The 16700-nt window shown below is 52.9% G+C and overlaps 5 protein-coding genes across 5 annotated transcripts; all 5 read right to left on the bottom strand.

Moving 5' to 3' along the window:
• Nucleotides 1-19: 19 nt before the first annotated feature.
• BDW70DRAFT_171151 (uncharacterized protein) lies at nt 20-1523 on the bottom strand (the record flags this gene model as incomplete). The annotated part of the gene is made up of 5 exons (XM_073743141.1): nt 20-199; nt 273-472; nt 629-1051; nt 1122-1269; nt 1353-1523. 5 exons carry the CDS (start codon nt 1521-1523, stop codon nt 20-22), a joined length of 1122 nt encoding a protein of 373 aa, XP_073592414.1.
• Nucleotides 1524-2839: 1316 nt separating this feature from the next.
• Nucleotides 2840-4153, bottom strand: BDW70DRAFT_153189 (S-adenosyl-L-methionine-dependent methyltransferase; the record flags this gene model as incomplete). Its single annotated transcript, XM_073739582.1, has 3 exons — nt 2840-3677; nt 3721-3879; nt 3972-4153. The coding sequence occupies 3 exons, from the start codon at nt 4151-4153 to the stop codon at nt 2840-2842; spliced, it is 1179 nt and encodes a 392-aa protein (XP_073592413.1).
• A 3563-nt stretch (nt 4154-7716) lies between these two features.
• On the bottom strand, nt 7717-9173 carry BDW70DRAFT_153188 (lytic polysaccharide monooxygenase auxiliary activity family 9 protein; the record flags this gene model as incomplete). Its single annotated transcript, XM_073739581.1, has 3 exons — nt 7717-8205; nt 8273-8973; nt 9053-9173. The coding sequence occupies 3 exons, from the start codon at nt 9171-9173 to the stop codon at nt 7717-7719; spliced, it is 1311 nt and encodes a 436-aa protein (XP_073592412.1).
• Nucleotides 9174-9982: 809 nt separating this feature from the next.
• On the bottom strand, nt 9983-11704 carry BDW70DRAFT_163363 (FAD-binding oxidoreductase; the record flags this gene model as incomplete). The annotated part of the gene is made up of 5 exons (XM_073741292.1): nt 9983-10493; nt 10546-10787; nt 10840-11185; nt 11243-11346; nt 11399-11704. 5 exons carry the CDS (start codon nt 11702-11704, stop codon nt 9983-9985), a joined length of 1509 nt encoding a protein of 502 aa, XP_073592411.1.
• Nucleotides 11705-12199: 495 nt separating this feature from the next.
• On the bottom strand, nt 12200-14159 carry BDW70DRAFT_106977 (uncharacterized protein). The gene is made up of 8 exons (XM_073734427.1): nt 13548-14159; nt 13475-13494; nt 13392-13428; nt 13274-13344; nt 12920-13221; nt 12799-12873; nt 12682-12749; nt 12200-12634 (listed from the first exon to the last, which is right to left on the bottom strand). The coding sequence occupies exons 1-8, from the start codon at nt 13747-13749 to the stop codon at nt 12258-12260; spliced, it is 1152 nt and encodes a 383-aa protein (XP_073592410.1). The 5' UTR covers nt 13750-14159; the 3' UTR covers nt 12200-12257.
• Nucleotides 14160-16700: the final 2541 nt, after the last annotated feature.

Raw genomic sequence — 16700 nt, 5'->3', positions numbered from 1 at the left:
TTGTATGGAGTTGTCAAAGTCATCGGTACAGAACATGAACATAGCCCAAAAAGAGATATAAACGAAAGAGATCCACGACCCTCCTCAAACCCGTAATCAGCTCACTTTGCTCCTCCTCGCTTTCCACAATCACTTCCCTTGTCTGCCAGATCCCCTGCTGAGAGCTATGACTCCGCCCTCCACTCTCCTGCCTGCCTCTCTCTGCATCGAATTCTAGCCCAAACCCTATGTCATGTTCGTCTCGGTTGCGAGCTCCTCGCGCTCCAGGAAACCCACATGGCCGTCATATGCCGCTTCGACCGCGACGTCGAGGTCAGTTTGATGCCGGATCTGAGGGAGGTAGTTCTGTCGGCGGACCCTCGCGATTCAAAGGCCCGTCTGAAGAACGGGCGTAGGGTGGGAATGCACGCTGCGACAATGACGACGTTCGGCTCGATCAGGCCCCAGATCACCAGGGGGGTTACGTTGTATACTGGAAGCCCACCGTATGACCAGACGGTCATGGGGCAGAGACCGAAAACTTGGTAAAATGGAAAATGAAAAAAATGAAATAAAAAAACAAAAAGATAAGAAGTAAAGAGAGTAAAAAATATAGAATAGTAAGGGGCAAAAATAAAGGAAAACTTACACGGATCCTCTACATCTGTGAACAGCGGCAGATACGTCGCCTTGATGATCGTCACGATGGTTGAGAGCAAGGTCAGGCCCATCATGATACAGACCCCGATCTTGGTGGACTGGCGCATCTGGAGCTTCCAGAAGACGGTGATCGGCACAAGGGCAAGGATGGTATTGGCCATGGTCGTGTACGCGCTGACCCAGTAGGAGAAAACGTAGAAGGCGGCCTGGTTCCAGCACGTTGCGTCGGCGATTGTGTGGTCCCACAGAGCGGCGGTGGGCTTGCACTGCAGGAAGGCCAGGAAGATTGAGACCATGGCAAAGACGATTTGCATTATGGACATGCCGAGCAGCAGGCGCGCGCGGACCGGGTTCGGGTCCAGCAGGTTGTTGATGAGAATCGCGATGGAGATGTTGGGGAAGGAGAAGGAGCCTGGCCCACGTTACGCACCGTTAGTAACTGGCCCCGTGGTGAAATCGTCAGAGGAACAGATATGGCAGACCAATATTGAAAGGGTATCCGAGAATCTGCCACTTGGAGGTCGTGCTGACCCTCTCCATGCCATACTCTGCCACCACCGCTGCCGTATGTCGACCGAGCCCCAGCGTGACCGAGTATGAGACCAGCGCTACAGCAATGATGCTCAGTGCCTGCCAGGCTCAGTCAGACGTTCAATCTAGAACAAAAAGAAACAAACTGAAATGAACAAAAAACTGGTCCGGTTGTAACCAACCAAGGAAAAGAAGATGAAGAAGTCATCCCACCCGAGCCGGTGCACCATGTGTCGCGCCGTGACCTTCAATCCTACCGTGGCAATGGAGATGCCTGTAAAGACCCATCCGACAAGATGCACCTCTGTCTGGCGGCTCTGGCTGAAGTCGGCGTCTGTGTTGATAGTGGCCATAATGAAGGTACGGACCAGAATGATCATGGAGAAGGGTGCAGGGGCCTTCAATGAACAACCGGGGGATAGGATGAAGGGTCCAACCAGCAGGGTAAGGACTGGTAAAACGAGATATATAGCAATAGTGCTCCAGCTGTCACCGCTGGCAAGAGTAGATCGGATCACCTGTCAGTAGACGGCCCGTGAATGTCTCCAGAATAGCTCTATTCCTGTGGGCTATTCCTGCCCACAGCAGCAGCATGAGCAGCAACCGCCGAATCCATGCCAGCCGTGCCAGACTGCAGCGGAGGCGCGGTGATTACCCATGCCATTTGCTTTTTCTCCCCTACCTAGTGGTAATAAGCACATAATGGGTTCGTTCTAGGCGCCACCTGCAAGTCCAGTCATCTCCCCATTGACACATGAATGGGTCAGTCTAGTCTTAAAGACGTAAAGGACGTTGACATGGATTGTGCAAAGCATTTCCGGTTCCGACAGAACAACCACCGTAAAATACGAAGTACGTACTCCGTAGGAGCGGAGGAACTAAAGCTCTGGACCTGTCGGAGTGATCCTAGAGCCCCATCGCATCTCCATCTCCGTCTCCATCGCGGGCCGACGACTAATGACCATTGGATCCCAATAGTCGGGACGGATCTGGACACCGGTTGGCGTCCCGCAGTGTTTCGAGCTGGCGATGCAGAGTTCAGTCGCAATCTCAGAGGGTTTGTTTGATAGTCTATAGTCAATTGGGTCCGTTTCGTGTCCGATGCGGCCTATGATTCCACGCAGACGGGCCCAGGATAGTGGTTATTGGTCTAGGTGCGCTGATCAGTGCACCTGGCACAATTCACCTTCCACTGGCATCCTGGCATCCGCATCCAATAATAAAACAATAAAAAAAAGGTAAGATCCCAGGCAGCTCCGCTCCTGCACGTGTGTCCTGTACCTGTGCAGTCTCGCCAAAGATGGTTGTGGCCTCAATACCTCACGCATACGCATGCCCACTTCCCTCGGCCTACTTTGTCTGACCACTCGTATTCACCAGGAGTAAAGGGAGATTATCCTGCTGTCCACTCATCTCTCCAATGATGCTGTCCTTCCGGCTTTCGTGTTTGAGACCGTGGGTGGTTTTTTCTATAGTTCTCCGTACTCCCACTCCGTCCTATGCTGCCCCAGCGACTTCCATGCATACCCCTTGTCTCTTTGTTTTGAAAGGTGGGCATGTTGTCTCAAATTCATAACGTCCTCAGTCAAACAGCACCGTCGAATGTGCAAACCAGAAAAATAAAAAAACGCGTCTATTTACAGCTGTAGTTTACTAGTACTTAACGATATCACGCCAGCTCTGCCTCAATTAAACTCTCTGCAACACCCGGATAGTTCCAAATCTTCACAATGCATAACCCAGCATGTGCCAAGATCTCTGCCCACTCACTCTCAGTTCTCTCGCGCACGGCAAAGTGCGCCAGCATCATGAGATCCATGTTCGTCGCAGCCAGCGTCGGCTTTTCCTCACTCACCACAATCTCATTCAGCAGGACCCTCGAGTATCCCTTCTCCAGTGCGGGGACCAGATTCCTCAGAACCTTGACCCCGTCTTCGTCGGTCCAGTCGTGCAGGATTGAGTGCAGGGGATACGCACGCGCGCCGACGACGGGCCGCGGCGTGAAAAAGTCGTGCGCTGCCGCGATGAAGGGGCGGTCGTTCTCGGACCCCATCTCCAATACTGCGGCAATGACGGGTGAGCGGTCTTGCAGGACCAGCTTCCCTGGACGCTGGGGGTGTCTCGCGACGAAAGTGAAAACATCGTGGCCGCGTCCGCCGCCGACATCAACCAGGAGGACGTCCGAGACCCGCTCATCTAACCCGTCCACCAACCGCTCCTTGACTGGGTAGAATCCCTCATCGTACCAGTTCGCCTTGCCCGCGCGATACGCGCTCATGGAGGAGTCGAAATGCTGCAGGTTCGGCGGGTTCACAACAAACCACTCAAAGAAGGGCAGCGTGGTCCTATGCGCGTTCTGGAAGGGCCCGTCCAAGGTGCCCGGCTCAGGAAATCTGTACCCGCGCGCCTTGAAGTCCGCGGGGAACCCATTGAAGGAAGGGCGCGCCGTGTCGTAACAGAGGGAGATGCTGTGTTGGTAGTTCTCCTCCGCCAGTCCGTCGGACAGACTCGTCGCGCGGAATGTCCCGTCCTTGAAAGAGAGTGAGGTACATGGCTACCAGGTGACGTGCCAGACGTTCAAGAAGAAGGACATGGATTCCCGTCCTCTGCGAGAGACCTGCAGCGCAGAGGCTGTCCGGCCCGGCTTCTTTAAGGTGCTGGAAGAGACGCGTGTCGACCGCCATGCGGATGGATGGCCGATTGCGCGGGCTGTGGGATTAGAGACATCCTGTCAGAGAGGAGGCAGAAGAGGGCATTCCGGTGTGCACCAGATGCAGGCAGACACAAGACCGCGTACATACGGGCTGTAGAGACTCACCTCAGCCCAGAAGGTCCGTTGCAGGGACTCAGACGGGATCTCGAGCTGGGTCACCAAAGCGCGACCCAGGTCGATGAGCATCTCGCGCGAGCCGGCTTCATTCTGCTCGTAGGATTTGCCGGCAGCCGCAAGGCTCTCTATTATAGAAGAAACGCAGTTAGACATAGTGCCGGAGAAGTGGCCGAGAGAAGTGGGAGGGAAAACCGGGGAGTGTATGTAGAGAGGAGTATACAAGCCGAAAAATCGAAGAGGGTCTCAGGTCAAAGCAGAGTGGCAGAGATCGAGAGGAGCAGACCAGGAGCTACATCTCAGACACTGACCTGACGCATCCGCGGCAACGAGATTTGGGTTTGCCGGCGTGGTGCTGACCACTTCCCCTGAAGCAGCAGCTCGTCCACTATTGCTGCTTGGCGCAGGCGATATACATGGCCGACGGTAGACTACATTCTTCAGGAGATGAGCGGGTGCAAAGCACAGCATGTGGGTGAGCTCTCCAGTCAGAACTCTGGAGTCCTGATCTAGAATCCTGACTGGAGAGAGTGCATATTGCACTCGACATGACGAATGGGAGTGGCCAGTAGAGCTCGATAGACAAGCGATTTCAAAAGCGCTCCACTAGCGCGTAGCGACTGCCGCCGTCGACTACAGCGCCGACTACTGCTGACTTGGAGGACTAAGTTAGGGCTAGCTGGGCTCCTGCAGGCAGGACCTGGCGATCTGGTCCCATTGCGGCTGGGTTGAGCTTTGAACAGCACAGTGCAAGGACGATCGTGAGCAGCTGAAGCAGAGAACATGTACTCCGTACAAATTGCCGAATCTACCCCATGAAGGATTCATTACATCCTGTCACTGTGATCGTGATCCACGAGGACATATCTACTCGGCATACCTATGTAGGCACAGTACAGACCAATCTATAGACAGGCTCGTGCTGATCGCACCCATCTTTCCCAGTTGGCGGGGCATCTCATCTCCAACTCTCCATCTGATCGGTTCGACCTCGATCTTCTGCAGGACTCACAAGCCGCCTATAGTCAACCAAGTCCCACCGACGCCGTGTGTCAGACTCTGGCCCCGAGGCCAACGGCCCGCGGCTCGATCCCACTTAAGCTTCAGTGCCGTTGGCAATCCGCAAGAGCCCACGCCTTGACGGATTTGACAGTTGACAGCTCATTCAGCCGTCAGCTCTCCGTGGGCTGAAAGCGAAACGACTCCCTCCACGAAAGTCGAGAGCGAGCAAACAGATGAACTCTCCCCTGGGCTGTTCTATAGGTAAGTAGCGGTGAGGCAGTGCAGACTGGCCCGTGTGGAGACACGGTTCGTTTCTTCTTTTTTTTTTTTTTTCTCTCTCTTCCTGTATTTCATTTTATTTTTATTTTTCCCTTGTGATCCAAGCTTTTCAGGAATCGGAGTACGAAGCCTAGTTTCAAAATACGATCTTTCCGAGGAGATGGTTTCTTCAGTCACTATGGCGTCTGGTTGATACCAGACGATCGGTCACTCCACTATCGCTTCACCAACCATCTGGTCATTCAGATCTATACTCTCTGCTCGCCCATTTAGAGCCACTATTTTGGCATCCTCGATGTGACGCGTAAAGGCCCGTATTGCCGTCAAGTAACAATAGAGGCGGCGCAACCGTAGTCTCTTTGTACAGGATGCTCCGTATTGACATGGGATCCGGGTACTGCGGCCAATTGCCTCGCTCGTATTGGATACCCTCTGTAATTCTGATCGTCCGGTCTGTGTGGGTTATTTGAGATGTGAGTTGCAGTTGCGGTCGGAGGGTCGGATGAGTGCGAGTCGACTGGCTTGATTTAGGGGGAAGAAGCTGTCCCTTAAGCAGCGTGGCTCTTTTCGCCGGGTGACAATTGAGTAGATCAACCCTAGACGAGAAGCTCGAGTTCATGTTTGTCACCCTAATTCTAAAGTTGCTATAGAGGTCGCCATGACATGTTCTAAAGGCTGAGGGCGCAATGCGCCAGCAGCATCGGCGGTGATAGACGGTTACGGTGGAACTTGCGATAGATGGGTGCAGAGAATAACATTAGCCTAGTCAAACCATCACGATCTATGTAGAATTACTCCGTCAACTGCGGAAACTCCAATCTTGGTTTAATGCGGGAAAGCTGTCTCAGCTCTCTCACCATCTATACCCTCCGTAGTATTCACGCTCACCAATGCCAATAGACTATCCTCCATACTTTTAGGCGGCAGGCACGCCCGCTGACTCCGCATGTAACGAGGCGGATATATATGTTGGGGCCTCTATGCGCTGTATTAGTACCATCTTGCCAACTGCGATGGTATCAAAACTGGTAAAGTAGGGGGGTCTACCCTTGGTCAGCTGCGTACTCAGGCATCGTTCCACCATGAACGCCTTCTGAGAACCAAACCCTTACGTGACAGCTTGCACAAGCTGATCAATGGTTACAGATTACTCGCGAGGTTTACCTGAAGTATCTGATTCAAGGGTTTTAAGTCGGTTTACAACCCATGCTCTGTGTGAGGGCAATTCTAGACTACAAGTGGACATTCTTTCTGTGCAACGCTTTCGCAGCTACGGTTTCTCAGATTGACGCCGAGCTTGGGTAAGAGTATATAGGAGCACGGATCTATAACAAGGGAGTCGGCAGTCACGGTATTCTTTTTAAAGATGCTCTCTCATTCGCCACACCAACGAGTCTGGGTATATTCCACAGCGGGAGCTCTAAGACCGTGACTCGAGACAGGTTAGGAGACTAAGCTTTCCAGTTCCTTGATGAACATATCCTCCCCATCATAGTTTTCTCAGCATCATTCCGGTCGAATGGCTGCATATAATAGTGAACTTGATTAATGTAGATTGGAGATAGCAGGTGTGTGGACTTAAGACTGCCGAAGGCGAAGAGGCGGATGACAGTTCTGGACACCTTGGGTGCTTTTTGAGTACGTTGATGGGAAGCGTCATTATTGTTTGCGGGCTTCTTGAACTACAAGCGTACCTATATCGTTCCAGGAGTACTAGCTGTTGAGGAAGCAATGCAGGGCCATCGGTAAGGGGTGATCCCAAGGTTAAGCAAAAGCAGTAAGAATGGGCTTCGTCATAACCATCTGATATGTCGGTTCCAGATACGCATGGAATTGGATCGGTGTTGAAGCAGAGCTGGCAGAGCTGCCACACTGTCAACCAGCGGTAGTAGTCCGCTTGTACAGGTGTCCTCCTGGTTAGATAGGCACAGAGTAGTGCCCTTAGACGCTTTGCCGAGTGATATGAAAAGCTCATGTGGATAATGCATCTACCAGACACTTCGGACTGTGACAAACATCGATCGAAGCTCACTACATATACTGGTGATGCGATCTTATAATACATGGGTTTGGAAGATGATGAGAGGTGTGGCTTCGGTTGACTCATAAGAAAAAAAAAAAAAAAAAAAAAAAAAAAAAAAAAAAAAAAAAAAAAAAAAAAAAAAAAAAAAAATAAGAAAGGAAGGAAAGGAAGGAAAGGAACCCACGCAAACAGGTAGCAATGCGTGTCTAAGTAGTCGATTCTCAATCCATGACTGCCAGACAATATGGGAGCAAATCTCGCTGCGCGAAAGACACTATCATTGGGACCAAGGTTTACCTTGCAACAGGGTATACGGGAACGGATATGAGAGAGGTGGTCGTTGTCATCATATACAGTAATAGGTCTCGGCGTATACTCCAGCTATCTAACATGGATCTTCTACATATGGAAGATATTAGTGCGAGCGCTTTGCCTTGCACCGTCCATGTTTACGACCACGACCATGACCATGACCCCGACCCGGTCGACCAGCACCAGATGTTGCCGCAGCTTCGGCCGCAGTATTAGCTTCAGCATCTTCGGCCGACACCGTGGTTGCAGTAGCAGTAGCATCAGCAGCAACAGCCGTCTCTGCAACAGGGGTCGAATTAAGCGCCACGCCCTGGCTAGTGCTCGTCTCAGTCTCCGCTTCATCGCTCCCACTTCCACTTCCCTCAGAATCAGCACTGCTAGCGCCTCCACTGAAGACCTTCATACTCCCACCGACACCCTCCAGCTCCGGCGTAAGCACCTTCCCCTTATTCGGGGGGCCATTCCAGTTCCCCTCGCTGCACTGCGTATCTATCTCCGTGCATTTGTCCTGCCAGATCTGGCAGTTCTTGTTGCCTGTTGGCAGATATGTGCCCCAGCATTCGTCGGCTTGAGTCCAGCATTCCTTGGAGGACTGCGCATATACGATCAGTATGTTACTAAAATGGAGAAGGGGAAGGAAGACATGAGGGAAGACGAACCGCCCAGCATCCCGCTTCATCAGAATAAGAAGAAACCTCGTATCCGCACCAATCGTCGCGAACAAGAATACATCCCTCAGGCTGCAGCCCATCTTTTTGAGTCGCCTGTGCACCGCTGACCTTCGCATTCGCTGTCGAGGCGCTCGCGTTCGGCTGATAGACACTGGGCCCGAAGCTCGGATAGGGCAGCTCCAGCGGTTCCGTATAGATATTGTACGTCAGGCCGGGAACATCCAAACTATATGTCGAAGCATCGATCACCACGCCCTCGGGCACATCCCCGCTCTCAGAGCCCTCCAGGAACACCTGCGCGCAGCCAACATAAAACTGCGGGTCCGGCGGGCTATCCTGCGCCGCATGGAGGGCTAGCAGTTCTGTTCGAACAAGATAATCCCCGCCCCTAAGACCGTCGGGAATCTGGACAGACAGGAACCCATTATTGGCGATGAGCTTTTCCGTGCACCATTGGCTTGTACTGGAGTCGTAGTCTAGCTCGTAGATCTTGAACCACCCGTCACCGGCGGCGTTGTTGTCACTTGTGGCGTTCGCGACGGGCTTCATGTATACCGCGCAGGGGCCTTTGTGGGATCCGTCGATGGAGCCTGGCTGGCTGCCATCGGGGTAGGCGCGGAATTCGAAGGTAAGTGTTGAGGACTGGGAGGCGGCGCAGGTACGCGCGGAGGCGATCTCGCCATCATAACCTGCACGCATCCATACAATCAGCACAGGCAATATTCCTAAGGTTGGTGGTATCAATAGTGGAACGGGGCAAGTGCGCACCACACGCCATCGCATCGTTTGCAAGCGGACTAATCGGAAACGTCGCCTTTTCAGCGTTGCGGTTCATGCGGATGCACACACCATCGCCTTGGTTCTCGCCGTCGACGTAGAGGGTGGTCATGAGGGTGTGGCCGGCCACGAGGGGGAGAATCCCCAATGCAAGACTGAATATGCGCATGTCTGAAGAACAATTCCTATCAAAGGAATGTATAGAAAAAAACAGGGGAAAAGGAATGACTAGAATTGAAAGAAATGAGACGCACTAGGAAGAGGGGAACGGAGAAGAGATCGGGGTCTGCCGCATTATATAGCTACCTGCCCTAGTGTACTCTATAGCCGCCAGCCCTACCTCAGGTAGGACTAGACTCAGGTCCAAAGACTAGATGAAATGGGACCCTGCATGCACCCGCCCTGCCAATTCCAAAGCAAGTTAAAGGCGTTTCAGGACCGAATCGATCGCTCGAGATCGCTTCATTCTGCCAGATAACAGGACAGCCAACAAAGATAATGGCTAAAATTTCCGACAGTGGCTGCGTCTTTAAAGGCCGCCCATGCAGTAGGATATGACAGGCCCGATATTAAGGCTCGTCGATTCTTGGCTATGATGGTTCGATCTGGCGGTTTTGGCGGTGCTGTTGGTCCCTGGGCCAATTAGTTGACATCACTTGTGGGATCGAGTAAGGAACACGAACAGGATTGGATGGCAGCGTTCATGGACCCGAGACTAGAACTGCCGAGCTGCAGGGTTTGCTTAATTCAGGGCGCTTAGTGGCGGTTTCGCCGGTTTCAGATTGAGTGATTTCTGTTACGGAAGGGTTTGGGGGCGGTTAGGGTAGATAGGGTATTGGGTTCCTCTCTAGTTCACAAAGAATATTACACAGACTGGTATGATACCTGAGTATCCAATATTTAAAAAGAAAGAGATCTAGTCTAGTTCTCAAAAACCTTGAACCCTCCCGGCATCAAACTCTGAAAGACCGCATGGGGGTCATACTTATGTGCAATGTTCACCAGTCGGCGCTGGTTCTCCGCCCCATAACCTGGGAAAATCTTTTGGAAGCCCGCCGCGTCGCCAATGTAGTTGAATGGATCATACAGACCAGCCTTCTTGGTGGCGGCGTTGATCGCATCGGTCGTCTCCTCAACCCACTGCATGACGACCTCGTCGTACTGCGAATCAGTCCACTCGACGACCTCCGCGTACGCGAGGTAGACCTTCGAAGCGTCGAGGCCCAGCGGGTTGCCGCCGGCCTTGGCAGAGGCGTCCAGCCAGAGTTTGCCGATCGGTTGCCAGTCGAGCTGGATGGTCGAGATGGCGGATGCGGGGACTTTGGCGTATAGTTCGGGCAGGCGGGCGAAGAAGGTGCTGTTGATGATGCTGATACCCTGGTACAGTTCGCCATAGGTCGTGCCCTTGACGGTACCGGCGACGAAGACGTCACTGATCTATTAGTAAGGGCTCGTTGGTGGAAGAATAAGAGGGGAAGATGTACTTGATATCGTCAACGACCATCTGGCCAAGCTCCTGGGCGAAGTCGGCGAGCGTCTTGAAGCCAAGAGTGCTGGCGTAGACTGGGATATCGGTGAATGGCTTGAAGACCTCGGGGAAGGAGGTGTCGGCGCTGTCGTAGAAAAGGATGGCGGAGGCAAGGGTAGGCGAGCCCGGGGTAGGGACCAGAGCGGGGACGATGTGCGTCTTGGGGTCGGAGATGTTGGCGGCAAAGGTAGCGATGGCCTGCGCATGGTCTTTAATAACTCGGATCCGCCCAGCTCCCGCGATATCATACCTCGAGGAAGTCATCAATGTACTCCTCCGACACGGTGTACGAGCCCGCCCAGACAAGCGGCGATTTGATCGTCTCGACGTCGAAGCGCGTCACCAGACCAAAGTTGCTGCTACCACCCTTGAGCGCCCAGAACAGGTCAGGGTAGCTGGTCTTGTTGACTTCGACGACGGAGCCGTCGGCCAAAACAACCTCGTAGTTGACGACCGTGTCGCAGCCCCAGCCGACCTGGTTACCGTAGAAGTTGACGCCGCCGGCCAGGAGTAGACCGGGGACACCAACGGGCGCGAGACGGCCGCCAGCGACAGCGAGGCCGTAAGGCTGGAGGTAAGAGTAGACCTCGCCCCAGCTGGAACAGTCAGCTGAGCCTCGTTATACCGAGGAAAGATGCGACAGGGGAACCAACCGGTGCGAAGGACCAAGGTGCAGGATGGACTGGTCCTCGTTCAGCTCCAGAGTGTTCAGCTTTGACATTACGATCAAGACACCGCCGTCAATATTGTTCGAGCCCTATTTGGTGTGCATTAGCTTCGTACCGTGCAATTTGCATTGGAATGCGCACCCTGATACCCATATGGCCACCACCGCGCACAGCAAACTGAGCGTCCGTTTCCTTCAGCAGCTTGATCGCCGTACCAAGCTCGGTCGCGGACTCCGGACGAAAGACGCACTCGGGTGACATGATCTCGGTATTGGACCAGAAGTTGTTCGATTCATCGTTGTAGACCGTCGAGTTACGCTCGAACAACGAGTTGGGGATATCCTTCTTCAGCGCCGCGCAGCCGTACGTACCGTTCGGGTCCATTGCGAGCGACAAGCCCGCGAGGGATAAAAAGCCCGCGAGGGGCGCAGCATTGACGATGCGCATGGTTTTGACTCGGACTTGACAGAGACGAGGTTAGCGAGACGCGAAGAAAAGTAAGCGACAGATACAAATACAATGGCGGCGGGCTCCAAGAACAAGGGGCGGCAGCCGTTGCGCCCGCAGGTTCCGGGACCGAGGCTGCGCAGCAAATCTCGAGTCAGTAGTGAGTCCTCAGGCCAACGACTAGTGTCAGTCTTCAAATTGGGCTGGTGGGTTGTGGTGGATCGCAATCAGACACTATTCAAGGTTTTTGTCAGCGCCGGCGCCCTAGCGCAGTAGCGCCGTGGGGATCGCCCTGGGGGTTCCTGGAAGGCCCGGATTTGGATCCAGAAGAGGCACAGTGTGCTCTCCAGGCCCTAGTGGCGGGATTTAAGGCGTCGAAGGATGCTGCTTCCGCCCTGCTGGGTTTGCTGCACGTGGCTGATCAATATATACATTGAAATTACTATTATTACGATCGCTGATCCATGATATCCGTATCCGTATCCATATCCATGCATATCCATATCTATGATCATGCTCCGAAATTATCCCGAGCTGTAGGCCCCAATTAAGCTCATTCTGAACCCCCCGATTTCTTGATATCGACCTCCACTGTTCGGACGATCCCGTCGATTCCCTTGTCTGCGCCCGACGGGGCGGAGGCGCCTGATAGAATATGTTCTTCGCTCGAGTTGTCCAGGGCCGACTTGTACGCGGTCGAGTGATTGTGACCGTGGTTCGAAAAGGTTGGGTGATTGCTGCGGGGAATTGAATGGAGAGGGAGTGAGTTGCCGCGACTCTGTGATGGGTATTTGTCGCCGCTGTATGATGACAGACCGAGCAGGCGGGGGAAGTAGCGCCGCATGAACGGTCTCATGGCTGTCACGCAGCCGCCAAAGATGCCTAGATTCAGTTCGATCACACACCACATTAGGGCATTGGTCGTAGCCCCTAGTTTTGTCAGCTTGTCGGAACAATGGATGGGGCAGGTCGCATACAGGTTAGGTCATCAGTGTGCTGAAGGATGTACAGACTGGAAAGCCGGATGCAGCTCACGATACCGACGCTGCCCCTTGGTCAGCATGTCACCAAAAAGGCAACTTGGGCGTACTCACAAACAGCCAGTCGCTAAAATACAGCCGACGGCGATCTTCTGTCGATTCGGCATCTGCAGTCGTCGCAGCCATGGCCTGATCGATCAGCAACAGCAGTCAGGGATTGGCCGGCAGGACATACACAGGCACGAGCACAGTGGCAAAATCTGTAAATATACCGAGTCCGGCATTCCAAAAGTAAAAGGTCGGCCGGTCCATGCAGGAACCATGCACGATTCGCATGTCCCAGGATTTCGCAACCGGGTTGCAGCTGAACACATTAGCCAGTACACTGGCAATGCTATAACCGGCGGCGATGAACACGAGCACCCAGACGGCGATATGGAAGTTGCGACTGGGGAAGATGCGCATGTAAAACAGCAGCACAGAGACCTTGAGGAATCCAGTGCCAGCGCAGTAGATAATAGCGGCCACAACGTTGAGCTACGTTGGTCAGTTGCCAGTGTCACACTTAGCGAGGAGCTGTTGGGCGCACCTTCAAAAACCACGGCGAGAGATGAGAAAGAGGAACATCCCACATGTGAACACCGAGGCCCCAGTTAAGCACTGGCATTTGTCAGACAAGTACTTGCAGATGCAGTTGACCTACTTACTCTCTAATGTCACGGCACTTATAACGCATGAACATAGCTTATTCAATTAGCAAGGTCAGTATATCCTCGATCTAGAAGCATACAAATGCAATGATCATGAAAACTAGCGGGGTAATCAGTACAGCATACCCACGAATACAATGTAAACAAACTCACCGTCATCCAACCGGAAGCCCTGGGCAATGAATATGCGAGTCCATAGTCGAATAAGGATAGATGATAACGAAATGACCAAGAAGACGGCATTGACAATGACATAGCGGTTGCCGTCATATGGGTGGTGGACAAAGTCGGTATGCTCACCGGGCGGCGGCGACAGCGCCGGGGTGGTATCCCAGTCCAGGTCAGCCATCGACATGATGTGAGTAGATGTGGTCTCGAAAGCAGGACGGCCGGCGTCCAGGCCAGGCGTCGACGGGGCTTATTAGTGAACGCCTCTCCACCGAGCCTGCGCCGAACTCTCAGGAGAGAGAAAGCTAGGATCCAGATGTCAAATCGCATTTATCCAGCAGGCTGTCCCCGGGGTTCCTGAAGAAATGTCCAATGGATCGCATCTTGAACAGGGGGATAGGCATTCGTGAAAAGCCCGTTACAGAAACGATGGAGCCATGGCAATCCCTGTCTCACTTCATTCGTTAGGCATGACCCCGGATCCGGAAACGTCGGCCAGCACGGAACTTGTCCATCCATGGTTCACGCATCTTGTGACGGGTCCGTGACGGGTCCCTCAATGATTCTAATCGTGTTTCAGCTTGCCAACATCTTGCATAACTCAGGCCTGCCACGGGCACATGGTCTACTACTAAGTCCAGGGTTCGTTCCAGTTTTTCGAGTCCTGCTCTATACGAAAACCCATGTCTCGACAATTTGACGTCGCAAAGAGGCCACGAAAAACAAGCAGGCTAGACAACGACAAGCGTCGAATAGCGCTGGCCTATCCTGGTGAGGTGTGCTGGGGACACATTATTCAGGTAGGTTGAATCGTCCCGGTGCGCCTCCGCTAGTTGAAGTTTGTTCTCCAGCCGACCTCGGGCCAGAATCACGACAGCGTCGTATTCCAAATCGTTTAAGCAGCCTACCACTTTCTCAATTCGTATTTGACTTATTTTTGCTGGCCGTCACTGACTCGCGTCACTCGATGAGAGATTCCAGTGCTGAAGGCTTTGCCTGTGCGCTATTCAATGTGGCTGATCTTGATTATCGACCCAAGGTGGAATCCGGAGTACCGGTTGTGCTGTTCTCCAGTCCCCACTATCGACCTCGCTTATGATTGCTTCGGCGTGAGCCCACGAGGCTTGCCATTGCGGCGCCGCCGGCGATGGCGCAGATAGTACCAGACCGCCGAGACTCTGGGATGAATACTCCAGAGTATACATATACCCAGAAGGGAATGGTAGGGAACTCTCCTGCAAGCTGGTGCTCGCGAATCTGCCATAGCGCCCAGAGACCAAGGCAGACGAGGAAATGACCGAATCTCGAGACGGCAATTCAGCCGTTATCAGACATCAGTAGATCAGATGGGTACGCGGAAAGCAGCAGAGAGTCGAAACGATATCAACATTCCACAAGGGCGATCACGGGAGCCGACAATCTCCGACAACCGGCGGAACTCAATTGTAGGGTAGAACCAGCCAAAGGTATATTATGCAGCGAATACGTCTCTAGAAAAAATCGATGCTGCAATCATTATTGCTGCAGAGGCGGCCGACTCGCTGAGGAACCGCCAACTTTCCAGCCTCCACCGTCGCACAGTTCCCCGACCCACCACCAACATCTCCCGTGGTCGATTCGCGGATGGAGGAGTTGGCTTGGGCTCGATTCCTTCGAATCAAGCTTGGAAGGGATATGCCGCTTCATCTCCCGGCCCATTGTAGACAAAAGGTGTGAACACTTGGAAACGCCCAGAGTTGGAGGGGTTGATCGACCGCGTGCAAAAGGGCAGTTTGCCATCAGGCACAAGTGGATTGTGCAGAACCGAACAAGGTCACATGCTTAAGCTTGGCACCAACGTGCGATGAAATAGTACAGACTACTCTGAGTCAATGCCACCTTGGAGCTTGGCTGTGCTTGGCTGTCGAGATCGCGACCAACAATCAGGAAGCAGAAAATGATACTACTGCGCAAAACTGCTAGTACGATCTCTGGTCCAACAATCTTTTCAAGAGTTTTGTTCCAGAATGAGGACTAGGAGGCCTAGTTAACCGTGCAGTTTCGTATTGTGCTACGTATTAGAATAATGGTACACATGGAGACTGCAACTATCACTTTTTACGTCGCTTGTAGCATCACTATTGAACTCTCAATCGCTCCTTATACCGTATGGAAGGGACCGGCGGGAAACAATTCCCGTGGCGTACTCCATATTCCAGGTTAAGGCGGGCCTCGCTTAAGCAGTCTTGCCAAATACATACATCCAGTAAATGCAGAACAGTAGCGAGAAATGGAAAAGACAGTCGTATGTGCGCACGATCTTCTGTCCCGGTGCTTGGGGTCCATGAGGTAAGTGATCCTGGAAACTTTCTTGAAATTAACTGTCTTTATTTCGACTGAGGATATTAGAGAGATGGATATACATCGTTTTCACTACCGCGAGATTAGTTGCCAGTCTAGCTTAGCCGACATGACTAGTCCGTCAGAACGACCCCTCGGCGACCGCTTTCCTCTCCAGGACTAGTGCCGCCCACCAAGATCTCGGTTTCTGAATAGCTTCATCTTGCTTTAGCCACTTCAGCCAAGCCGCCGCACATTACAATCCGCCAGCTCAGATTCGTATTTATTTAGATAACGTCTCCAAATTCCCTCTTTTGACACTGTTCTTATTCTAATGGAGTGTCAAGCAGGCTTTTGAATTGTCTCTCCCTTCTCGACCCTGCCTCAGGAATTCTCAACAAGCTCACATGCCATGCTGCACCGCAAGCTCAAACAACGTCAGACTCACCTTCCGGCGCACCCTCCAGGTCGTTTAAGTACGTTGTGAGCGATAACCGCGGAGATGGTCTTTCTGGACTCGTGAGAAGCTACACTTATGATCTTGCGTTGCATTGGGTGTTAGGCAGCAAATCGAGCCGAGTACACTTGCGGTATCGGATGCAGCCACCGTATCCCGAATCAGATAGAAGAGACGTCTAAGTGGCAGCCGCCGTCGCCGTTGGAAAGGTAGCGGAAGGGAGAGTCAAGCCGCCATTTCCCCGTGCCAGCTCTTTACCGCAAGAAGATTGATATCGCGGACATACTGTGCAAACCGTCAGTTCCGGGTGACTGCCCAGCGTAGGTGTTTGAGCTATCGTAGAGTGCATTGGAATAATAGTA

The sequence above is a fragment of the Aspergillus foveolatus genome, assembly GCF_047715535.1.
Source record: "Aspergillus foveolatus strain CBS 279.81 unplaced genomic scaffold BDW70scaffold_68, whole genome shotgun sequence".
NCBI classification, from domain to species: Eukaryota; Fungi; Ascomycota; class Eurotiomycetes; order Eurotiales; family Aspergillaceae; genus Aspergillus; species Aspergillus foveolatus.
The sequence above is the reverse complement of the archived record's forward strand: the minus strand, read 5'-3'. Positions and strand labels throughout refer to the sequence as shown.

Bases quoted from the DNA above. Each gene is read 5' to 3' on its own strand.
- BDW70DRAFT_106977 (XM_073734427.1), bottom strand. From the start codon at position 13,749: ATGTCGATGGCTGACCTGGACTGGGATACCACCCCGGCGCTGTCGCCG. The intron at 13,222-13,273 runs GTGCGCCCAACA...TGACCAACGTAG, and splicing joins TCTCGCCGTGGTTTTTGAAG to CTCAACGTTGTGGCCGCTAT. The intron at 12,874-12,919 runs GTATGTCCTGCC...CTGATCGATCAG, and splicing joins GCCACTGTGCTCGTGCCTGT to GCCATGGCTGCGACGACTGC.